This window comes from Equus caballus, chromosome 2 (genome assembly GCF_041296265.1).
Source record: "Equus caballus isolate H_3958 breed thoroughbred chromosome 2, TB-T2T, whole genome shotgun sequence".
Classification (NCBI taxonomy): Eukaryota; Metazoa; Chordata; class Mammalia; order Perissodactyla; family Equidae; genus Equus; species Equus caballus.
This window is the reverse complement of record NC_091685.1, coordinates 114,201,650-114,226,133: the sequence shown is the minus strand read 5'-3', so window position 1 is coordinate 114,226,133 and position 24,484 is coordinate 114,201,650. Positions and strand designations below refer to the sequence as shown.

The 24,484-nt window shown below is 35.2% G+C and overlaps 1 protein-coding gene across 1 annotated transcript in view; it reads left to right on the top strand.

Moving 5' to 3' along the window:
* MYOZ2 (myozenin 2) overlaps nucleotides 1-23,365 on the top strand; it is a 38,467-nt gene extending 15,102 nt beyond the window's left edge. The window contains exons 3-6 of the mRNA XM_001503234.7: nucleotides 1,369-1,538; nucleotides 6,803-6,932; nucleotides 11,802-11,985; nucleotides 22,929-23,365. Coding sequence (XP_001503284.1) covers nucleotides 1,369-1,538; nucleotides 6,803-6,932; nucleotides 11,802-11,985; nucleotides 22,929-23,163 — 719 coding nt within the window. The 3' untranslated portion in view covers nucleotides 23,164-23,365. The remainder of the gene's footprint in view (nucleotides 1-1,368; nucleotides 1,539-6,802; nucleotides 6,933-11,801; nucleotides 11,986-22,928) is intronic.
* The last annotated feature ends 1,119 nt before the right edge of the window (nucleotides 23,366-24,484 follow it).

The following is a 24,484-nucleotide window of genomic DNA, read 5'->3' as shown; positions in this document are numbered from 1 at the left end:
TAAAGGAAGCTAAAAGAAAACGCAGATAATTCACCACCATGTTGTTCCTGGAGTCCTGATGTCCCTTGCACGTCTCCCTTCTTCTCTCCAACTTTCAGAGTCTTCTTATACTTATTTTATACATAACGTCCAGGATTTTTAGTTGTATTTAGTAGAAGTATATGGGAAAATATATCTCCTCTATCTTCTTAGAAGCAGAAGTCTTGATATTATAATTTTTATAATTAGTGGAGCTCTTCTCCATGTAACATCAAAATATGTAAACAAATAGATTTTTTTCAAAGCAAAATAGGGAGAAAATTTAATAAATAATTCTGTTGCTTTATCTCTAAATACCTCAAAAGCCTAATTATTATGGTGAATATGTCACATCATCAAAAAATGTTGTCCCCATCAATCAGAATAATCATTTATCTTAATGATGGTCCAATTTTTCTTCCTGTGCATTCAACAACAGTCCACACTGGCAAAAGAACTGTGTGGATTTCACAGAAATGTATTTCTGATTAAAGGAGAAAGTGGAGAAGTTTCATCTCTTTTGGATTTTAAAAAAGTCCTTCAGTACTAGAAATAGAAAATAACACTCATTTATTGAACATCTCCTATATCTAAGGCACGGGAGTCATGAAGACTAAAACATAAAAAAAAAATGCAAACCATAAAATAAGTAAAATGGAATCAAGTAATTGTAATTCAATTCTATGGGAATACAGAGAAGGCATGGATCATTATGAGTAGAGATTTTAGCAAAGGGAGTCACAGAAATGGCCCTTGAGCTGAATTGAGGAGGATTTGTTCATTCAATACCTATCACTGCTTGCTTTATGCTAGGCTCCTTGGTGCTGGATGAAGACTGAACATTATTTTGACAGAGACAGAGAAATAGGGTGATGTGGGCGGAAGGGCAGGCATTCTAATAATAGGGACAGCTCAAACTGATACGTACAAATGTGAGGAGCAAACAGAGCTTATTAAGATAACTCTAAAGCAGTGCTATTTGAAAACTCACCAAGTATATTAATAGTGTCATTAGCTAATCTTCAGTCACTCTTTCTATGTGCTAAGTACCATGCTAAGTGCCTTACATGAAGCGTTTTATCTAATCCTCATATCAACCCATGTGGTAGGTATTATTACTATTAGCCCCACTTTAGAGATGAGGAAATTGAGGTTTAGAAAAAATAAGCAGCGTATCTATGATCATGGAGTTAGAAAGGAGTGGAGCCAAGATTCAACCCAAGGCAGTGTGCGTAAAGAGCCCATCGCTTAGTCATACCAGCATATAGCAGGCAATAAATTATGGAATTTAGCAAAGGATTTAAAAATGCTTGCCTTGAGGATTTCATGCACATGAATACTGTTTTACAGATGTAGATGGCATGGACCTGGGCAAAAAGGTCAGCATTCCCAAAGACATCATGTTGGAAGAACTATCCCATCTCAGTAACCGTGGTGCCAGACTATTTAAGATGCGACAGAGAAGATCTGACAAGTACACATTTGAAAATTTCCAGTATGAGTCGAGAGCACAAATAAATGTAGGTATAACTTGATCTTATGGTATCTAAATAAATGGGCAGCATTTCTAAATTTGTGCGTATCACTAAATTCCCAAACAGGTATTCTACATATTTTCTTTCTGTTGATTCTGTTAGACTTCTTTTTTTCATGATAATGAATAGTTTAGGTGGGTAAACAAAAGTATTATGTATGGTGTGAGTATCTTTTTAGTTCAATAGGGACATTGTAATCTCATAGATTTGGCATTGAAGAACTAGCCTGTTCTGCTAAGAGGAGAAGGAGTGGAGAGCAGGGCTACTAAAAGTTTCCATGGTCTTATCACCAGTCGTTAAATGTTTGGGATGGAAACACTTTCAAAGCACACAGCGCTCCACAAAGTAAGCATAAGCATTTTATTGGCTGAATACGTCCTGGCACTGAAACTTGCCTGGGAGCTACAGACACAGTCGATCTCCTCCCAAAGCATTTATTTCAGATTATGTGGGGAAGTCTGGTACTTATTAACAACAAAACCAATGTGGACAAAAGTCTTTAGACAAAATTATCCTCAACTGAAAGTTAATAAACAAATGAACAAACAAATAAATTAGATTTCACCTATAACATTAATACTATATTCATTTAAACTGTCATTTAGAGAGATTGTAGAGGAAGAAGCCCATGGTAGGGAAACAATTAGCTTGGGAAAATAGCTTTAAAAATAAAATCTCAGGCATGGAGAATCAAAAAGGAATAGTGTATTGGTTCTAACTTTGAAGAACTGGTGAAGACTACAACAAATAGAAGTTTTATTCACTGGGATTTCTCCTTATAGCTATGGGAAGTCTGTAAGTTTACTTCTGAATATAAACCTGAAAACTTGCTAGCTGCCGTCACTAATAGCTTGTTTTGAATGGACAGCTCACCTCTATACAGCAAACAGACTGGTTTCACTGAGATCTTTTACCATAATCACTAAAACACATTATAGAACTAACATCCACACCCATAAACACTAAAATTTTACTCATTCCCCAAATTTCTATTTCCCTTGTTATGTTTCTGGTTAACAGTAAATGTTGAGAGGACATCTTAAATAGGGTAGTTTTTTTCACATTAGTGAGTATCCTTCAACATCCATGTTTGAATTTACTTATAATTATGAATTCCATTAGATATCAAGTCTTACTCAACCACAGTATTTACATTTATGAGGGATGATTTTTCACTCGAAGTCATGGATAGATGTAATGTTACGTTACGCTATAATTATGCCCAGTATCCTCTTATCAGAAAATGTCTGTGGCTAATACAGTATAAGCCACAAATAATCCTTATCCCAGTTGATGGAGTCTGATTACATAATCATATTCTTTCAATAACGACAACAGAGAAGCAGCTTTAAGGAGTAATATAAAATAAGGTGGCTTAAGGAGATTCTTTGAAAAGTCATCTGCAAGTCTAGACGTCTGAATAAATGAAAAATTCATAATCAATAAATGAATAATAGTAAGTTTTTATAACTTACATTTACTTCTCTAAGAATAATGCTTTAACTACAGTTCTGGAGGAAGGTACATTAGGTTAAAAATATCCTTATGAACACAACACATTCTCTCATCACTAACATTTCAAATTATTCACAATGATCTTATACATCGGTTGTCAAACGTTCTCTTTATACGTGAAACGTATAAGAATATGTCTTGATAAATTTTCAGTATTCCTAGAAGATTGAGCACTAAATAAATATAAAGCTGGCATAATGAAATAAACAGTTAGATGCTGATAAATAACTCAGAGCAATAAATAGCAATAACATATGCAGTGTCATTAGTTATATAACATACTCTGAAGTCTGATGAAATTTACTGTCTCTTCTTTAGAAATGAGGAAAGTAGTATTCAAGGAAGTATATTGACTGACTTTACACCATAATAAAGAAGACTGAAACGCAGCTCTCAGAACTCCAGAGTTCTTGGCATGGACGCTTATCATGGTGTCACTAAAGGAAACTGGCCTGAGAACTAGGAGAACAGGGTTTGGTCTTGGCTCTGAGTCGTGTGATTAGGAGTTAATTTAAAATTTTCTCTGCCTTTCTGGACTTGTGGTTTTATTTACAAAATAAAGGAATGGACTCAAATGTTCTCTAAGGTGCCTTCTGGCTTTAATGGTCTGTGGTCTCGGATCTTAATTCTAAAAATGATGTGTACGATAAATCATTGAGGAAGATAGTGAGCCACGTTCTATCATGATACATTTGCTTTATCCAGGTAGTGGATTGCAACTTGGAGCAAGCAATGTTAATATGACAAGAATTAAAAAAATGATATGAGGTTCAGGTCTATTTCCATTCACTTATTTGTACTTTTGGCAAACATTTAGTGAATGCTTACTGTGTTCTAGATGCTAGGCTGGAAGCTCAAAGGTAAGTAAATAAAACCTTTGTCTATCGATGTAAAGATAAAATAACATAGAAAGATGGAGAACAACTATTTACTTATCATCTGCTTCTTGAATCACCTTTATATGACATATCACATTAGCCTGATTTATTGACTACATTTTTTGAAATGATCTTTCCTTTTACTGCTTTCCTTGAGCTATAGACATTGTCAAAATAATCATTTAACTTGTATTTATATATTTCTTATTTTATTATAATGTTTAGGACATCATTAGATGAAAATATAAACCAACTCCCCAGTATTAATGCCATAGAAAAAAGAAAAAATAAGTGTAGCTTTGGGCTTACTCTACTGCTGAGAAACTGGCAAATTGAAGCCACACAAACCTCGAATGACACCAACTATAACAACAGGAAATGTGTGTTTTTAAAAAGAAAGGAAGATATGTTGCTTACTACACAAGCCAATTTTGAAGCCCTAGTTCGTGAACTGCTGAACTTCTTACACAAAAAGGCAAAAATGGAAATAGATGAGGAAAATAAGCATTAAGGAAAAATAAAATAGAAGAATGATTCATAATTAAAATTCTCTTCTTTAAATTACTACAAAAGGATAGTAAGCAAACAATCCACATTTTACAGTTAAGACTACGTATGTATTTAGTAACTATGAATTCTTTGAAATCCCTATAAATCTTTAAATACTGGGAAGACGGAAGTCTACTATAAAGAGAAATTCTGAAATAAGACCAAACTAAACATACTGGGATTCTGAATATATATTTATTTTGTTCAAAAAATAACTTCTACTATGTATTTGGCACAAATTATAGAACAGATTTTTTTAAACCCTTTTATTTCTATTGATATTTCAACAGAAATCACGTAGTATACACTATACATATGTTTTTAACTTATATGTTTAATACCTGTAAGATACTGCTCTGGTCTTATTTTGTTTAGGGTCAACTTAACTGAAATAAAATGAAACACATTTTTATTTGTCTTTTCAACTTTGCCTGAAGGGAATCACACACAATAGAGCTGTATAATTTAAGGCTCATGTTTAATTAAAATAAGTCACTACCCAACTTGTATAAGGCTTTGTGTGTATACTTAACGATGACAATAGAGGTACTGGGTGTCTCCTGATAATTAATGACTAGCTAGAAAGAGCTGATTTTCCTGCTCATTATTAATCCCCAGGAAAACGTCTACACAGAAGGTCAGTATTACGAGTCTTAAATTAAAGTGGGTAGACTGATGTGTAAGTTCAGGTAAAATTCATTTCATGGACACATTTCAGGAACTTAGAAAAAGTAATTCTTTATGAATGATACATTTAAACTTCCTATATTTATTTCAATTGGCTTTCTATTTATAATTAATGTTAGCAAGAACTTTCCTCTTTTCTAAGAGGTGGTGTAGGTTCAGAAGTGAAAAAAAGTACTAATCCAGTTAATTAAGTTGAACACTCAAGATAACAGCTAAATTCAAAATGGTGAAGACTAATGTACCTGAGCACAGCATTACTCCTCTTTAGAAATTGTTTCTTATTGCCTCTTGCATAAAATACAGACTCTTATGCCCAGGAATCAAAATCTTGTACTCACCTAATTAGCCTGACCTTTCATGCCTTCTTGTGTCTTTCCACAAGTCAGCTCGCCATTGCTAACATGCCCTACTCATCTGCACAGCCACTTTCCCCAGGATGCTGCAGAGAACAAAGTGAATGTAAGAGGCACCTGGAGAGTGGCTGGAGGGGGTGAAGCCTGAAAACAGGATAAATGTTATTTCTTTCCTAATTTTATCAGGTGAGGCCCTTAATTTATGGCCTTTAATTATGGTAAGTATTTGGATTTTAGGGCAAAATAGTCTTTTATCCTCACATTTCTATAAAGTTAAATAAGTGTTAAATGTAAAATGGTACTTCACCATATCATCTTATGAATATAGAAATGAAAAACCATTAAAAAATATTTTCCACTTGTGTCACATAGAAAAAGGTTAGAATTGGTCTTTGTTTGCTGTGCTCTTCACTAAATTTTTCTTTCTAAACTTAAAAGATATTTGACTTTATGTACTTCTTAAACAGACTGACTTCTTTTTAAAATACACATATTTTCCATATGTAATTAAAACAATGCTTTATTATAGAGACAAGGCATAGCTGTCTTCTGAGGACATAACCTATTACAATGTCTATTTTTCTCTGTTAAAATGTAAATCGACAATTTTTAAAGTGCTATGTTACTGCCATAGACTAAACCCTAAATTATAATAGTGAAACAAATTCACCTAAAACTTAAAAGACAAACATCTCTTTTAAGCATTTTATTTTCTAGAAATCCCAAATTCTTCCTTCTACGAGTCCTTGCAACTTAAAGTACAAATTCTTTTTTTGTTATACACCATGGCTGTTGACATTTCAGATTAAATTTTAAAACAAGACATATTAAAGAATCTAATCAAATCCCAACTATAAAGGAAATAGCAATGTAACAATGACTAAGCCAAATGTTTGTCCAGTATGCTCTATTATTCGGTTAGTAAAGACTTAAAAATTAAATAGATTCACCTTATAGGGATGTTGTGAAAGAAAATTAAATAATTGATACAAAGTCCTAGCTACAGTGCCTGGACCACAGTAAGGCTCAACTAATTATTATTAAGTGAATTCTCATCATAAAACAGATCTTAGATTGATAGCAGTAAAATTTCTCATTCAATAGCTCAACCAATTACCATGTAAATTATTGAGGCCCCAGGAAACAATGAAGTTGCATTGTATTTCAACTCTAAATATGCAAGTGGAGCCTTGCACCTATGATATCTCCTATTGGTGTATCTAACACTTTTGAGTTTTCAGCAGAGTTTACTTTTGATCAAATACAGTACAATATTGCCATGCAAAATGAGAAACTGGATGGAAGCAACTTGGAAGGTGGTTCTCAGCCAGCCCCGTTTACTCCTCCCAACACTCCGGACCCACGAAGTCCCCCCAATCCAGAAAACATTGCACCAGGTAACTCATCTCCTGACAATATGACAATAAAACTGCTGTGCACTTAAATAGATGACTCAAGTCATTGTAATCCTTTAGTAAATGATATCTAAATAATATAACTTTTCTCCTTATATATCTATTTTGTGAGTAAGTTCAAGATAAATGGAAAGATTTAGACCTGAAGGAGTCATGTAAAACATTTTCAGTAGTCTTATTTCTTTCAGATGGTCCATTATATTTGTTGGCAATCATCTGCTATATCAAAAATTAAGTCATTTGTAATTATACTGAAATTCTATTTGTATTGGACTGTATAATTTCTGAAGTGCCATGATATATATTGTCTGCTTTAATTTCACAATAACTCTCTATGACATGTTTATTATAATCCTCATTTTAGAAATTAAGAAACTGAGGTTATGAATGGCTATAAGCTCATATTGCCTGATGAAGAATTAAATGCAGGTCTGGTACCAAATTTCCAGACACCTAATGTGAAGTGACCTTGTGGAGATTGCTTTCATTATTCTCTGCTCCCTTAGAGGACTTTGAATGCAATCCCTTAAGACTATATACTTGTTTATTATCTTAAAAGAGAAGCAAATCCTTATCCAAGTCAGTATATGTTACTTAGAAATATTGCTAGATTTTGAAATATGAAATCTTTCACTGATCTATTTAGACAATACCTTTTCAAAATAACTTACAGCGAGTATCCTTAAGTATTTCCTCAAGAGTAGTGTATAAAGTAGACTTTTTATATTTCAAATACTTTTATCTTGAAATTAGCAATACCTATGTCATACTTTTATAAAATAAACAATAAATTTAGCAAAGTACTTCTACAATTCTTCTCAAATAGCAAGAGCATTTTTGAAAATATGTAAGTAAAGCAACTGTATAGTATTAAATCTTATTTAAAAGTAAGTTGAATGTCAGTCATTGATGAGCTCAGATTTATTAGGACATTCTTCTGGACACAATGAGAAAAAAGTATTGATAGATGTAATAAAACAGCATTGAAGGAAACTAAGTAGACAATTAGAATGCACAGAATTCAGAAGTGAAGCTCTGTAATAAAGTTCTCAAGCAGCTTTTTCTCGCGGCAGGAAAACAGGTAACAGATTCTACATATACAACATTAAACACGTGGGGGAAAGTAAGCCTTAGAATCAGGAAGATCTGGGTTCAAACCTCTGGCTCCCTCCACCCCTGCCCATTTTACTACTGTGCTGGGAAAGAAAATACATCTCTTTGAGCCTGTTTTCTCAATCTGAGAAATAAGGAAACCAAATCTCACTGCACAGGGCCGTGTGAGAATCCAGGGTGTTAACATGAGTACAGTTCCTAACATCTAATAAAGTGCTCAGAGCTAACCCTTTCCCAGTCCACTTTTGCTCTCCTTCATACATAAGAGAATACATGTATATTCTTTTAACTCCACCTCCCGTACTGCAATCTCTTCCTTTCTAATGTTTGGAGAATTTGGGCTTTTTTAATAGGAAAGAGAAGACACAGAAAAGCTTATTTTGGATCAATCTTGCACTTTCATCACTAAGTCAGAACTTTTATTATATGATCATCATTATAAACTATGAAATTGCAAAAAGAATAGAAAAATTAATCTCTACTCTCAAGGAATTCATACATAGGGAGACAGGACAAAAGTCTACATTATATGTGTAGTCTCACCTTCTGCATACATAATTTAATATCATATGTGCATTTCATCTACTGCCAGGAATATATATATACATGTGTGTTTGTGTGTGTGTATATATATATGTACATGTGTTTATGTGTATATATACATACATGTACAAATATGTATTTACGTGTATAAAGAGCTATTTTAAAAGTATAAACTCATACAGCTATGTAAAGCTAAATATCCAATTATTGAATATTAGGAAATGTCTGTGTAATGTAGACTAAGAAAAGGGAAACTTTAGAGGTTGTCAGGTAGTTTGCCATGAAGCAAGAGTAATGGATATTTCCTTGGCTGATAAATTGAAAAGTACAACAAATTCAGGAAGCAAACTATAGCTTATTCTGATTTAGCCAAAATTTTTATTGATTAACCTGCTATATATCCAAAAGCCAACTTTTCTCAAACATAAATCAACAAGAGTATTATGGTGCCATAACACTGTAGGAATGAAGTTCCTTTGAATTTGTCAGTTATATTAAAATATATATTTAAAAATCAAGTAAGAAATATTGACATGTAGCATTATTGAACTGCAATATTTCTGAGAGTTAAACATATGCACATTCTCTCCTTAGTAGTTCAGCATATAAAATAAGTTAAATTTTATCTATAAAAAGAAATGGAAAAAACTGGAATATTCAAAAATGCAAAAAGATTACACAAATTATGTTCCCCCAATTCAATAGATTATTATGAAACCTTTGAAATGAGTATGAACATAATAGAGAAACATTCAAAATTATTTCAAACAAAGTTAGTTAGAAATAAAATACAAAATTACATGTACACTTGAATTACAGTTGTGTGATAATTATGGTTACAGGTGAAGAAAAACTGGGAAAAATATACAAAAGTAAAATAATTATATTAGCATAGTGGGATATCAAGGAATTTTTAAAAATATAAAAATTTTAAATTTCCAGTTTCTATATGGCTGACACCTGATCAACTTTAGGGAAGGAATAGGAAATAAAATGTGGTAGTTATTTATGATAAGGTACTTATGTATACTATACAAATGGAAGACATGAAAAAAGTGACTGCTTTCCTGGGGAAGATAGGAATGGCTACATAGAAGAGGTAACTTGAAGCTAAGGTTTAAAATAGGAATTTGCAGGTGACAAGAATTAGGGAGAGCATTCCAGGCACAGGGAAGAAATGGAACAAATAGGGAGGCATAAGGGACACAACAAGCTTCAAGTAGATCCAAGTTCTGGAGCCTAAAATGTGAGAGGAGAATGGCAGGAGATGAGGCTGGACAGGTGGGTAGGGCCACATGTGTTTGCTGAGCAATTGAGATTGTTGTCACAGGGAACCATTACAGCACCCTGAGAAAGGCAAGTGAGAAGCATGATCAAGCTTTCCAGTCAGAAAGGCCACTCAGATGGCAGTATAGAGGATGCCTGGGAGAGGAGTTGAGAGCTAAATTGTTAGTATGACGGCCATTTTGAAAGCCCAGGCAAGAGATGGGTAAGACCTGAACCAGGGCAGTAGTAATGGAAATGAAGAGGAAAGGGAATTTTCTAGAAAAACGTTTCCCAATGCTCCATTTGCAAATCACTTGCATAAGACTTGCAAGCCATACCTGAGACTTACTGAAGCCAAATCTCTGGAGGGAAGAACCCATTATCAACATTTTAAATAGGTATACAAGGTGATTCAGAAACATAAAATTTTAGAGCCACTATTTCAGAAATCCTTAAGAAGTATAGCTGGTAATACTTAGTAATTTGTTGTGGGAATGAGGGGGAGTTCAGGATAATGCTTCTGTCTTGGGCACCTGAAGGAAGAATGATAACATCCGCTATGATGACCAATGTCGAAAAGAAGCAGGATGTATTAGAAAATGGCTGCATATGGGTCTAGACAGTTTACAAACGGTGCTGGGGAATGTTCATTTGGACAAATATAGTAGGTGGTTGAATAGAAGGGCCTGGAGATCAAAAAGCAAAACTTGGAATCATCAATATGTAGGGCACAGCTAAAGCCATGAATATAAATGGAATTTTCTGGGCAGAATGTATAGTCTAAGAAAAGAGCTTTGAGTAACACCAGGATTTATGTGGCAAGCAGAGAAGAGAAGCCTATCAAAAGAGACAAGCAGTAGATACTGGAGGCAACCAGAGGAAGTCAATGACCGCAAACCGGAACAAAGTGCCTAGATGTGGAATTCTCAACAAGAATTGTTGGAGGAGATAAACTCTTTAGTGCAAAGAAAGGATAGGCGTGATTTGACCGAAGAAAATAGAAAACATTTTAGAGAAGAGAAAGAGCATCAGGGAAACCTAAAAGTAAGAGTAATCAGATGATCAGTAAAGGGTTTTGACATGGTGGAAGAGAGAATTACCCAAAGGCTGAATGAGGTAGTACTGTAGTGTAGATGAGAGTAGAGAGAGTAGAGAGAGAGAGAGGACTTAGAGTGTCATCTGATGCATCTGAAAACGGTTTATAGTTTACACCAGGAATTTGTGTGATTTTTAAATGGCACTTACAGAAAATTTCTAGATCTTGTGAGAAGAGTAAGTTGAGGAGATGAGACCGCAAGTGGAAGAGTTAAGTAAGGAATCTTCAGGAACGAAGTAGTCGTGGGATGGACACATCAGAGAACAGGAAGATCAGGGCCTGACTAAGGCAATGGAAACAAATTTCTTCACCATTTTGAAGCTTAAACAGTTTACAGACCACTCAGCAATTTAAGATAGACAAGACCTGGACATCACCTCTGATGAATGAGCTCCAAAGAGGGAGATTTTTATCTTCAGTGCTGTTTCCCCAGAGCCCAGACCACAGTGCACACTGACATATATTTTTCAGTCACTTCATTAATTGTGATATCTAAGGCCTAGTATAAATTAATGGAAGGGGCATAATTTTTAAAAATTAAATGAATAGTTTCGCTGAATAGATATATATTAAGATAGTCAAGGAAGAAATACCTGTATGACTTGGTGAAATTAAACATTAAGAAAAGTGGTTTCTTTTGAACATTCCATAAGTTTAATGGGGTTTAAAAATGTCTAACACTTTCAGACTACTGTTTTCTGAGAGATCATAAAAAGGATGCATTCTTCATACATTCACCCTTGCGTGAAAAATCAAACATGGTAAAATGTTAGGTGGAGTTTAGTAAGTCTTGGGCACTCTGTGTTTACTTGTTCTTGCTATATTTTCCCAAGGATATTCTGGACCACTGAAGGAAATTCCTCCTGAAAAATTCAACACCACAGCTGTCCCTAAGTACTATCAGTCACCCTGGGAACAGGCCATCAGCAGTGATCCAGAGCTTTTAGAGGCTTTATATCCTAAATTTTTCAAGCCTGAAGGAAAGGTGGAACTGCCTGATTACAGGAGCTTTAACAGGTAATTCAATTATCCTGGGGGACACTGTTGGTGTGTATTACCAGGGTTTTTATATCATGGTACAGAAAATGGAATCCTCTGGTAGAAAAACACTTTTTTCTTTTAAGAATAGACTCAAGGGGCTGATCTGGTGGCATATGGTTAAGAACATGTGCTCTACTTTGGCGGCCCGGGGTTCATGGGTTCTAATCCTGGGCATGGACCTATACGCTGCTCATCAAGCCATGCTGTGGTGGCATCCCCACATACAAAAATAGAGGAAGACTGGTACAAATGTTAGCTCAGGGACAATCTTCCTCAAGCAAAAAGAGGAAGATTAGCAACAGATGTTAGCTCAGGGCCAATCTTCCTCACCAAAAAAAAAAAAGAAAAAGGAATAGACTCAAAATAGCAATATAGGATAACTCCTGAACCTAGTCAAAGACTCATTTTTGCATTACTAAGGCCAAACCTCGGTCTTTTTTAATATAAAAATGAAGGAAATGATTCAGAAACTATCACTGTTATGAAATCAAGATTCTCTTCCACATTTAAAAATGTCATTTTAATAATAATGTCTAATTCAAATGTCGATAGTAGTTTATGTGTTGCTTCAAATGGCAACACTGTTCAAGAATTTCAGAAATAATTCATATATAGGATGATGAGAATTACTGTGTAGCTCCAGGTTCTAATTTATATTTTCATAGGCTTTAAGCCAGATTAAAGGTAATTTGGGGACTAATGGCCCACAACTCCAGCACGTGTACAAACCAAACTTTATGCTATCAAAAATATTGCTAAATAATAGCTGCATTATAGTTTACACAATGGACATTTATTTTTCCTTCTTGTCTATTTTTTATAATTTCCATGGGGATTTTAGACATATTTTAATGGTCTCATAATCCATTGTTTGATCATTTGATTTTCATTTTGGGGTAAAATCCAGTATGCTGTCTCACACTCACAAAAATTAGACCCAATTTATGGGCTGCTTAATGACCATTCATTTAAAAAATTAATAAATTAAGGAGTAATCTTGGATTTACAAAAGAAAGCCACAAAGCCTGCATTTAAACAGTGATCTTCTTTAGGACTTTTTGAATTTTTGTACTATTAGCATTTTAGTTTTCATCTACCACTATAGTAATAGATTAGCACTACACCTATTATTAGTAATATATTAGTAATACTTCTACTAGTATTACATCTAATACTATCAGTATAGTTAGTAATACTAGTAGTATTAGTACTACACCTATTATTAGTAATATATTAGTAATACTTCTACTAGTATTACATCTAATACTATCAGTATAGTTAGTAATACTAGTAGTATTAGTACTACATCTACTGCATAACGCATCTATTGCATAAATAAGGCATACCATAGAATTTAGGAAGGAGTTGAGGAGTGGCACGGAAAGGAGGTTGGAAGCCCATTCTAATCCAGGATATAACTTTTTTCCAAAGTAAGAATGTATAAAATTTAAAAAAAGTAAAACACTAGGGAGAAATGGAAAATAGTGGAGCACTTGAGGCTTGTCTTTGAGATTAGTCCTTTAGAGATGCCATATGACTTCAGTGTATCTTGTGGCTTCAGTACCCCACACCTACTGAGCAGCTTGCTTCTAGTTCTACAAACACATTGATGGGTTTGGGTTGCTTATAAAGAGATGCCTATTGATTGTATAAATACCAAGAATGTGCTATATCAATGAACACAATACTATGTAATTAGGAAATGTAGCTAAATGTGTTAAATCAAGGCTTTTGTAAATGTAACATATAGCGTGTGTGTGTGTGTGTGTGTGTGTGTGTGTGTGTGAGAGAGAGAGAGATTGAGAGAGAGAGAGAACTTAACCTGCTAATACTGCTCCTTTACTTGAGAAAATGTTATTCCTTTTTATATACACATCAATATAGAAATAAAACAAGCACTTAATGTTAATCAAGATTCCAGTCTATTCTTAGATTTTTTTATTATAATTAAGTAACATTAACAGATGAAACAAAACATGATGTGACACATAGACAATCCCAAGCAGGTAGCTTTAAGATCCTTCCTGTTATTAAAATATATGTACCTGGCTACACTAGGCTTAAGGCATTGTCCATTGCATACATTACTTTAGAAGCCTACCTAACAACAATAAACAGTGTAATCATATCTTCAGCTTAAATGCTTGCTAAATGAACAAAACTATAAAAAGTCACATAGGTAGGACATGGAAATCCATTCCTAGCTATGGCAGACTGGTTTATATCAGAACAACTTCACAAAAGTATGTTGAAAAGCTAGTTATTAGAAAAATGATTTTTAAAAATGATTGAAAAGCTACCAAGAAGTAAGAACTTGAGAGCTAAGATCCTGGAGATAAAGGAACTTTAGAGATATAAACCCAACATGTGGTACCACTTTTCCTCTTGAGGCTTTTGCTGATTCATTGGCAGCAGCTAAGAAGAAGTAGAGAAGATGAGCAAACCTTTTGGCAATCTCAAGATTCTGAGGAAGACCAAAAATAGGGAAATAGGGTCTGCTAGGAGGAGGGGCCCAAAGATTCCAAGCTCTTAGTTGGGAAACATAAAGGGTTATACTTCTGAAGTAAAGGTGAATAGACCAGCCTTCATGAAATTAAATGTTGGTCCCAATCAACACAGTCCTAGATTCGATAAAGGTCACCTTCTTTAAGTCAAACTGTCTGCCATGGACAAAAGCAAATCTTCTCTGGAAGGGAGATGACACCATTCAGAGACTCAAATTATCTCTACAATTTTTTTACACAGTGTTCATCAGTCAATTAAAAATTACCAGGTATACTATGAGACAAGGCCAAATGACTAAAAGTAAAGAGAAAAATAATAAAAGAAACAGACACAAAGATCAAATTATTGAAATATCAGACACTTTAATTGTGAGAGATATGTTCAAGAAAATAAATGACAAGATGAAGAATTCCAGCAGATTGGAAATGTTTTTTTAAAAAAAGGTCAAATGGAAATTCTACAAAAATGAAAAGTACAGTAACTGAAATTAACAACTAAAGGATTAAGTCACTGGATCGATATAAAATTTACAGGAATTACAAAGAACAGAGAAACATGTTAAAATATACCAAGAGAATGTAATTGGTAAAATTCAATCTGTGGGAAACTCTATAGGACAAATTATCCCATATCTTCAATAAATAAAATGCAAGGAAGAGATGAAAGGGAAATCAATCGTGTAAAAAAGATTTAAAAGGCAAAACTAAACCATAATAGTTAGAGATGCACACATGGGTTATTAACATATAAAGAAAGTTTTAAAGTATTTTATAAATTGATATTACATAAACATCAAGATATTGACTGCAACTAGGGGCAGGAGAGGGTTGTGACTGGGCAGGGACATGTTTGGGGCTTCTGGAGGAGCTCTTAACATTTGTAGTGGTTACAAAATGATTCACTTTATAATAAGTTATCGTAGATTTTTCTGAGGTTCTCTGTACTTGTGTTATATTTAATGATAGAAATGTTTTTTAAAAATTAAATAAATAGATTTCATGGCAGATTAAACACAGCTTAAGAGAGAATTCATAAACTAATTCAGAAAATGTTCAAACTGAAGCATAGAGAGAAAAAAAGGATTCAAAAAAAGGAAAATAAAGCCAGCCCAGCAGCATAGTGGTTAGGTTTGTGCACTCTGCTTTGGTGGCCTGGGGTTCATGGGTTTGGATCCCGGGTGCGGATCCAAACACCGCTCACCAAGCCATGCTGTGGAGGCGTCCCATATACAAAACAGAGGAAGATTATCACAGATGTTAGCTCAGGGCCAAACTTCCTCACCAAAAAAACCCCAAAATGCAAGAAAATAGCAGAAGCCACACTTGGAAGAGTACTAACAATGACAATATATGTGTGTGATCAGATTTCAGGAGGGAATAAGAGAGAGAAGGCACAAGCAATATCTGAAGAGTTAATGACCAAGAATTTTTCAAATTTGACAAGAGACATCAAGCCTCAGGTTCAAGAAGTACCACACAACCCAGAAAGGGTAAACACAAAGTAAACCACACAGAGGCACATGAGTGTAAAACTGCTGACAACCATAGACAGTATGAAAATCTTACAGCTAGGGAATAAAAGACACATTCTCGTAAAAATAAGATGGATGATTTCCCAACTGGAATTATGGGAGACAATGGAATAACACCTTTAAAATTACAAAATAAGTAACTACCAGACTATAACTCTATATCCAGTGAAAATATTCTTTAAAGGTAAAAGTTAAAATAAAAACATACGCTCATTTTTAGACAAAAATTGTTTGTGGACCTCTGCTAGACAATGAAACAATAATAATAAACAAAAGGTCTAAGTAGAAGAAAGGAAAAATAGAAGTGTCCTTATTCACAAATGACATGATTATGTCCACAGGAAATTCAAAAGAAGCTACAGGTTTGTAATTAGAATTGGTAAGTAAATTTATCAAGGTCACAGAGTACAAGGTCAACATAAAACTTAATGATATTTTTATATATCAGCAACAAATAATTAGAAAATAAATAACATTCATTAAGTTTTACTTTATTATTCGTATACTTTTTTTAATGTATCTTACACTTCAATAAAATTTATTTAAAAAAATCACGTAAGCAAAATAATCTCAATAGGTATCTGGACCTTTAAAAATTAAATGTGATAAAAGTCATTCTTTGAATTTGTCCAGAACACATTCCAGCAATTTAAAAGAAAGGTTAAAATAATCTCCAGGTGCAAATTGGGTTATCTTTCCTGTTATAGGCTATTTAACAGGATTTTATTTTATCAAAGTACTCAAGATTACGAGAAAAAAATTGACCAGAAATTTAGTTCCTCACACAACTATTATATTTATACATTTTAAAAATAAAATGTAATCAGAAGTATCATTTTCCCATCTGCTTCTTAAATAATTCAATGTTATTATACTGACTTTATTCTAATATATTTTTTTCGTTTTTGCAAAAACAAATGAGAGCAACAGAGAGAGAGAAAGAAAGAAAGAAGCAGTTTCTAAATATCCCCAAAGTCCTTTGCAAAGAGTAAAACATTATTTGGTAGCCCCACATTATTCTACATAATTATTAGATTCCGTTAATAAAGCATATAAGGGTAAGGTGCAGTCTGATAGCATTCAGCAAGGGTAATGACTGGATGAGAACTGGCTCTCAGGTCATAGTTTCAAAATGGCCCATAGTTTAACACAACTTTGTCTTCTTGTACACATTTTGAATATATTTAAATATTATGCTGTATTCAAATACCACTATATTAAACCCACGTAGCATGCGAGGAAAAGTAAACTAGGAGCAAGCAGGTTTCCAGCTCTGCTTCAAAAAGCTGTATGACTTTGGGTATGTCACTGAACCTCTCCCGGTGTTAATTTCTTCACCTGTAAAATAGATTCTATGATTATATGATTAAGTACCTTTACATATATTATATCCATCAGCTGTCTGGAAGAATTATTTCTTTTAATTTCTATGCAAACATTTTGCATAATTCTTTACCTTATAGAACAATCAGTAATTATCATGGCTGTATTATATGTCCAACACTAGTAATTTTTACAAACTCAGTCCTATTACTAATCAATCAAAATAAACAAGAAAGCGTCTATTAACTGTGAATCTAAGTAAAAAGGGATTTGTTTTCTTAGGCTGGCACTTGAGCTAACACCTGTTGCCAATCTTTTCTCCTTCTCCTTGTCTTCTTCTTCTTCTTCTTCTTCTTCTTCTCCCCAAATCCCTCCCAAGAACTAGCTGTAGATTCTAGTTGTGAGTGCCTCTGGTTGTGGCATGTGGGACTCCGCCTCAGCACAGCCTGATGAGCGGTGCTAGGTCCACACCCAGGATCCGAACCAGCAAAACCCTGGGCCGCAGAAGCAGAGGGCACGAACTTAGGCACTCGGCAATGGGGCTGGCCCTAAAAAGGCTTATTCATCACATAGATGCCAAAGTATAAAAGTTTTTTTAAGTCAGATCTATATTTGAAGAATTTATACCATGGAAATTATAGAGATGCATCTTTCAGTAGAATATTCCAAATCTTTCCGTGGAAATTTTGCCTCCCTAGCTTTGACTAAAACTTGAAACAATTTTTAGAGATCTTAAAAACTTTCCAAGGAGTCTCCCACTTTGAATGCTTAACATCTCTGTTGATGGACTTTACTTTGTGTCTGAGGGCAATAAAAATTCAAACAAACAGGACATAGTCTCAATGGTGCCAAAGAAAAGAAAACTCTGTTTTTCAAATAGCAGGCTTTCCCTGGATCAGTGGTAGGAGGTAGGAGACGGGTGATGGAACGGAAGGGAATGTTTTCATTTACAGAAGAAAATGACCCACAAATTGGGAGGAGAAAACAAAACAGACCTGGATAAAAGGGAAAAGTTAATGTACTAAATGCCAAACCCAAATATTGGATTTCAGCTGCAGAGGAACATTTCTTCTCTGATTTAATTCAGAAAGAAATAAATAAATGAGTAAAATTCATTTCTGGAATTAATCAAAACAAGATTTAATTGACCAGATTCAGCCTAAATCTAGAAATGCTTGATTTCAGCCTCTTGTATCCAATGGATAGCTATATATTCTTAAACGCTCAGGAACGGATGTACGGCCTGTGCAATTGCATGACCCCACGCTTAGAAGGGCCGTGTCTGGTTTAATGCTTTGCTGTCTCTGTTTTGAAATTAACAACTTTTTAACAAGGACCCCCAAGTTTTCATTTTGCACTGGGCCCTACAGATTATGTAGCTGTTCCTGATCCCAGGCTTTAAGCTTAAGAAGTGTTTCCTGACCTACCAGGCAGTCTAAGGTGCTTTTTACCATAAGCTCCTCTGCATTTCAGGACGGTCTTTCCTTAGAGTAACTATTTTATTCCGTGATGAGTTGGTTTTTTCCTTGTATTTCTCTCTTTACTTGTCTTTGACTTCACTGAGGTTAAGACATACTACAATCTTTCCGACTTTGAATTCCTGACACATAGCAGAGTTTCTAGACGTAATAAGTAATCAGTAGTTTGTCCTATGATAAATGAATGAATCAGCAAATGAACAGACTACTGATACACAATGGCAAGCCTCTAAAATGCTGAAATATTGTCTTGGACATCTTGCACATCCAAAAATAAAAGTTTTACTTAAGTACTGAATCAAATTTGTGTCATAAAGATGCTTCACTTCACTAAAGCAAATGACAAAATGTGGGACATTGAATCACTTAGTTGCATCATGAATGGGACAGCAGCCTTCTTTGACATCACTTAGACATGGTGGGCTGACATTCCTAAACACGTTACTCTACTTAGAAAGTGATCTCAGAAGGCCCAACTCTCCTTAAGAATTATCTCGTGTGGTGTGGTATAGGGTAACAACTAAAGCAGGCCTCCAGTGAGTCTCTCTGCCTGGGTCTAAATCCTGGTTCTGCAGCTCTATAGCTGGGAGACTTTGAGCAAGTCATTTAACTTATCCATGCCTCAGATTCGTGTATTAAATGGGGATGTAAATAGAACCAGCTGATAAGGTTGTTATGAGTGAGGATTTAGGGAGACAATAACGTAAAGCCTTGGTACTCAAGGTGTGGTCCTCAGACCAGCAGCACTGGCATCATCTGGGAACTGGTTAGAAATGCAGAATCTCAGGACACACTCTAGACTGACTAAATTAGCATCTGCACTTAACAAGACAGCAAAGCGATTCCTATACCAATAGAGTCTGAGAAGCACTTAGAATAGTGTCTGGTGCACAGTACCCGGTCAATAAATATTAGCTTTCACCATTACTATGCCTTCTGAAGTTTACTAATCATAAAGCACCTGAATGGTAATCTAAGTTCTTAAAGTTCTTTTCCAACTTGACCTCTCTTACCTCCAGAGCTTTAGGCTCTGGATATGAAAGTCCATATGATAAGATTGCTGAAATCCCACATTAGACGCAGGATACTACCAACCAGTGATCTGTTATTATCCGTATCTTCCAGAGCAATTTGGGGGAAATATTAGAAGGTCAGTCATCTTGAGAATAGATGCAACAGAAAGTAAAACACACTGCTCTTCATAAGGGAGCAAAATGCTAGAAGACAAGAAAATTATGGGCCAATAAGATATGAGGTTCTACACTATATGACACAGTTACATCTGCTACAGCCATGGGTGAGGTCATCTATCCACTCTGTGGACATTCCCTTTGCTGAAGATTTTAACACCTGGTTCACTGTCTTCTTCTCCAGTATTATTCCTGTCATCACTTTTTGGTGACTATAATATCCATGTAAATCATCCTCTGAACTCTCTGCCCTGTCAAGTCCTTGACTGTCTCAGTTTTCCTGTGGTTTTTGTTGTTGAGGAAGACTTACCCTGAGCTAACATCTGTGCCAATCTTCCTCCACTTTGTATGTGGGTCACCACCACAGCATATGGGTCACCACAGCATGGCTGACAAGTGGTATAGGTTTGTGCCTGGGATCCAAACTCACCAACCCAGGCTGCTGAAGTGGAATGCACCAAGCTTACCCACTATGCCATGGGGCCAGCCCAAACTCTCATTGTTAAGGATTGTTTTCTCAATCCCATCTCAGTCACTCTTGACTTTTCTGAAAGTTTGTCATTACCAATACCTATGCTACCTTCAAAATTTCTGTTTCAAGCATCCCACTCTCTATCACATTGTACCTTTACTTTTCGTTTATTCTTTACTTCAATAATGCTTCAATCCTACCCGTCAAAGCCATCCAACTTCCCAAAGTCCATCAGTCACTTTCTCCTTACCTAACCAGACTCCATTGTTCCTCACTATTGTCACACAGAAGTTAGGATAGTCAGGAAAGATCACAGAGTCATGGAGCTACAAAGAAAATCAGATCTTTTCCGGGTTTTAAAATAATCTCCACAATATTGGAGAATCTATATAGTTGTGCCAATTCCATTGTCAAAATGTTTAGGAGGATCTTCTACGTACAATGTTATAATGAGTTATGCAGATACATCAGAGAGAATTCCAATCCTTTTGGAGTACAGTCTGGTAAGAAATAAGGCAGACATACCATGGGTATAACAAAAGATGGAAAGGTTACAGGGGAAGTAAAAATAGAGTCCATGGACACTTAAGAGATATAGAACTTACTTCTGGCTGTGGGAGATTTGGCAGAGCTGTAAGAGGAAAGTTAATTATGTTACTTAAATAACGTACTTAGAATTTTAAGTGGGTTTAGAAATGTAGTAGCAAGGGTCAGCATACTCCAAGCAGAGAAACGAGACTATGAGTAAAGGCAACGAGGCAGGTGGGCCTAAAGGAGAAGAGCGAGCAATCAGCACACTTAGTTTGACTAGAACAAAGGTGTATAAAAGAGAACAGGGCAAAACCAGCATGACTGACCTTTCCACTGGGATATCGAAATCATTTTTTCCAAGCACACACCAAACATTCCTCTCTGTCTTTCATCAGCCAGTTTTTAAAACTTTAAACCTATGAGTAATCCTTGATTTTTATATCTCCCTCACAATTATTATCCAATTTATCAGCAAATCCTGTTGCCTCTACCCTTAAAACACATCCTGAGACCACCCACTTCTTTCCATCTTCGTGGAGAACACCTGAAACCCAAGCCGCCATCATTTCTCACTTGAATTACTGCAGTATCTTTCCTCCTTCCACTCCCGTCTCCCTATAGCTGTTTGCACAGCAACAGCAGCCAGAGTGATCTTTATAAACATTTAATCAGATTATATCACGTCCTTTGCTTTATACCTGACAATGGTTCCTCTTCACGCTTAGAATGAAATTCATAATCCTTTCTTGGACAAAGTCCCACACAATCTACCTCTCTGTTCTCTTCCTTCTTTGATCTGCCCCACCTACTAGTCTAGCAGCACAGGCCTTCTTTCCTTTCTGGAACATGCCAACATTATTTCTGCTTTAGATTCTTTGCATTAGCTACTCCCTCTCCCTGAAATGCTAATGTGCTTCAGTTGTGCTGTCCATGGCTAACTTCTGACCTTCCGAGGGCAGTTTAAATGTCCCCTCTTTAGAGAAGTGTTCCCTGACTATCTAGTCATTTGCGTGTGCCCTGTTACATTATCCTGCTTTAATTTTCTGCATAGCTTTTATCACTATTGGATGTTCGTCTATATGTTTATGTTTTTTTATTGTCTGTCTCCTTCACTAGAATATAAGTGCTCAGACTTTGACTACATTGTTCACTGCTACATCTCAGCGCTTAGAAATATGCCTGAATGAGCTGAATGTGCTGAATGAATATCCAAATTAATGGCTAAATCAAGCTAGAACATTATGTGGGCCTTGAATGCCAAGATAAGGAGTCAGACTTTATTCAGAAGACAGATGGAAGGATTTTGAGGTTTCTGAAGTAGGGATAGAAAGATGCAAAAGACACACTTCTTGCCCTCCGAGTTTATAATACACAGGTGACCCAAACCAAACCACATTATTAAAAAGAGAAGCTGACAATAGGAAGTACCATATCATAAGACTAAATGACACAAGACAATCAATGCTACAGGAATTTGGTTGAGGAAGGAAGTGTGAGCTGGGATAGTGGGAGGAAGTTAGAACTTACAGGCCACAGGACATACACAGGTGGAGAGGAGGCAGGGAGGAAACACCTGAAGCAAGGAAACATTGTTAGCAAAGGCACAAAGGCAAGAAATGTTTGCGATGAGCTCAGGGTACAGGGAATAGATTAGTCCAAAACTAAGAGTTACATACAAAGGGACTTTACACCAACTTGTTATCACTATCTGTTTTATCATAAAGGCACAGTCCTTACATGGAAATGCTTGCCTCAGAGGTAAAAAACTGAAAACCATACTAAGCATATAACAGAACAACATGCTCATAAAATCATAAATTGTTTTCTATTTTCTGGCAAATATGTTTGAAAATTAATTAACGTATTCTTTTTCTTTTCATTTCCTGCAGAGTTGCCACGCCATTTGGAGGTTTTGAAAAAGCATCAAAGATGGTTAAATTCAAGGTTCCAGATTTTGACCTACTACTTCTAACAGATCCCAGGTTCATGGCCTTTGCCAATCCTCTTTCTGGCAGACGGTCCTTTAACAGGACTCCTAAGGGATGGGTTTCTGAGAATATTCCTATAGTGATAACAACTGAACCTACAGAGGATACCACCGTACCAGAAACAGAAGACCTCTGAAAAGAAAGTTCTATGTGCCACAGAAACCTCTGAACATAAATGTTGCTGTTTTATTATTTCTACTTACTGGCAAAGCCACTTACACTCTTCATTGGTAGCAATAATTTTATAGCAATTTAGCAATTTTCCTTTTATGGCATTTAACTTCAATCTCAGATCAAACACTAATAAACAATTCAAAATCTTATTTAAAACTTTTTAACTCACTTGTCTTTATTCATAATTTTGTTTTCACCTGATCTAAACAATCCAGGCTTTTCATTGAGAGAGTCCAGAATAGTAACTGACAACAGAAGTTTTCATCTTTGTTTCCTTTAATATGAGCCATTTCTGAATAAGTTTTTCAAATGGAATCTAAAATCAAAATACAGTGCAAGATAGACTGATTCAGGGTTTTATTTAAGGGATGAAAGCCATGAAAGATGATGTACAAACACTATTGGTGGAGAAAAGGGTTGGGTTCTTCCTTTCTGGCGACCATGATAAAATAGCGTGTCTGGATGAAGTCTTTTCATTAGTCATTCTTTGAATTTCTAAAGTGCTTGTATTTTTCGACATGCTTTAAATCATTAGATAATTATTCTAAATGGCATTCTCCAAAGTTCAATTGGGTTATTATATGCGTGTAATATTAAGTCAAGGAGACCGAGAGACAATGACTCAAGGAACGTCATACTACTACATTTTTAATGACCGAGGTGGACTCGGAATTCAAGTTCCACAAATCCCAATGCTGTGTGTTGATTAGGTTCAACCTTACGTATGCATTTTTAGAAGAGTAATAACAAATAAAATACACACTAACATACATACATATATATATATATATATGTGAGAGAGGAAGACCGTATAATTTGAATTGCCCGCTTTCTTTGCTGAAATGTTTAGATTCCGCTCAAATCCTTAAGTACTAGGGAGCACACACTGTAAAACCCAAACAGAACCAGGAAATAAAACAGTACCAAAGCAGCTGAAAGTAATGTAGCACACATCCATCATGAGACATGTGAAGATATTGGTGTGAAAGACAAACTAATATGAAGTTATCGATATGTCTTAAAATAAGATTGAGGAAGTATATAACATGAAACTGGTAAGACATAGGTATCAATTCTCCCCATTTCAATTCAGTTAAGAGTTCTGTGATAGATGTTTATACCATAGAAAACTACTTACCAGATTAAGTTTAGGAGATGGGAAGAAGGAGAGTGTAGGTTAAGAATGTTACATGGCAACATCACCTATTTACAAAAGAGTCTGTGTATGTAGCATTGGAATTGGTGGTTGTTTTAATCATCCTCTAGACTTTTAAATAGAGAAA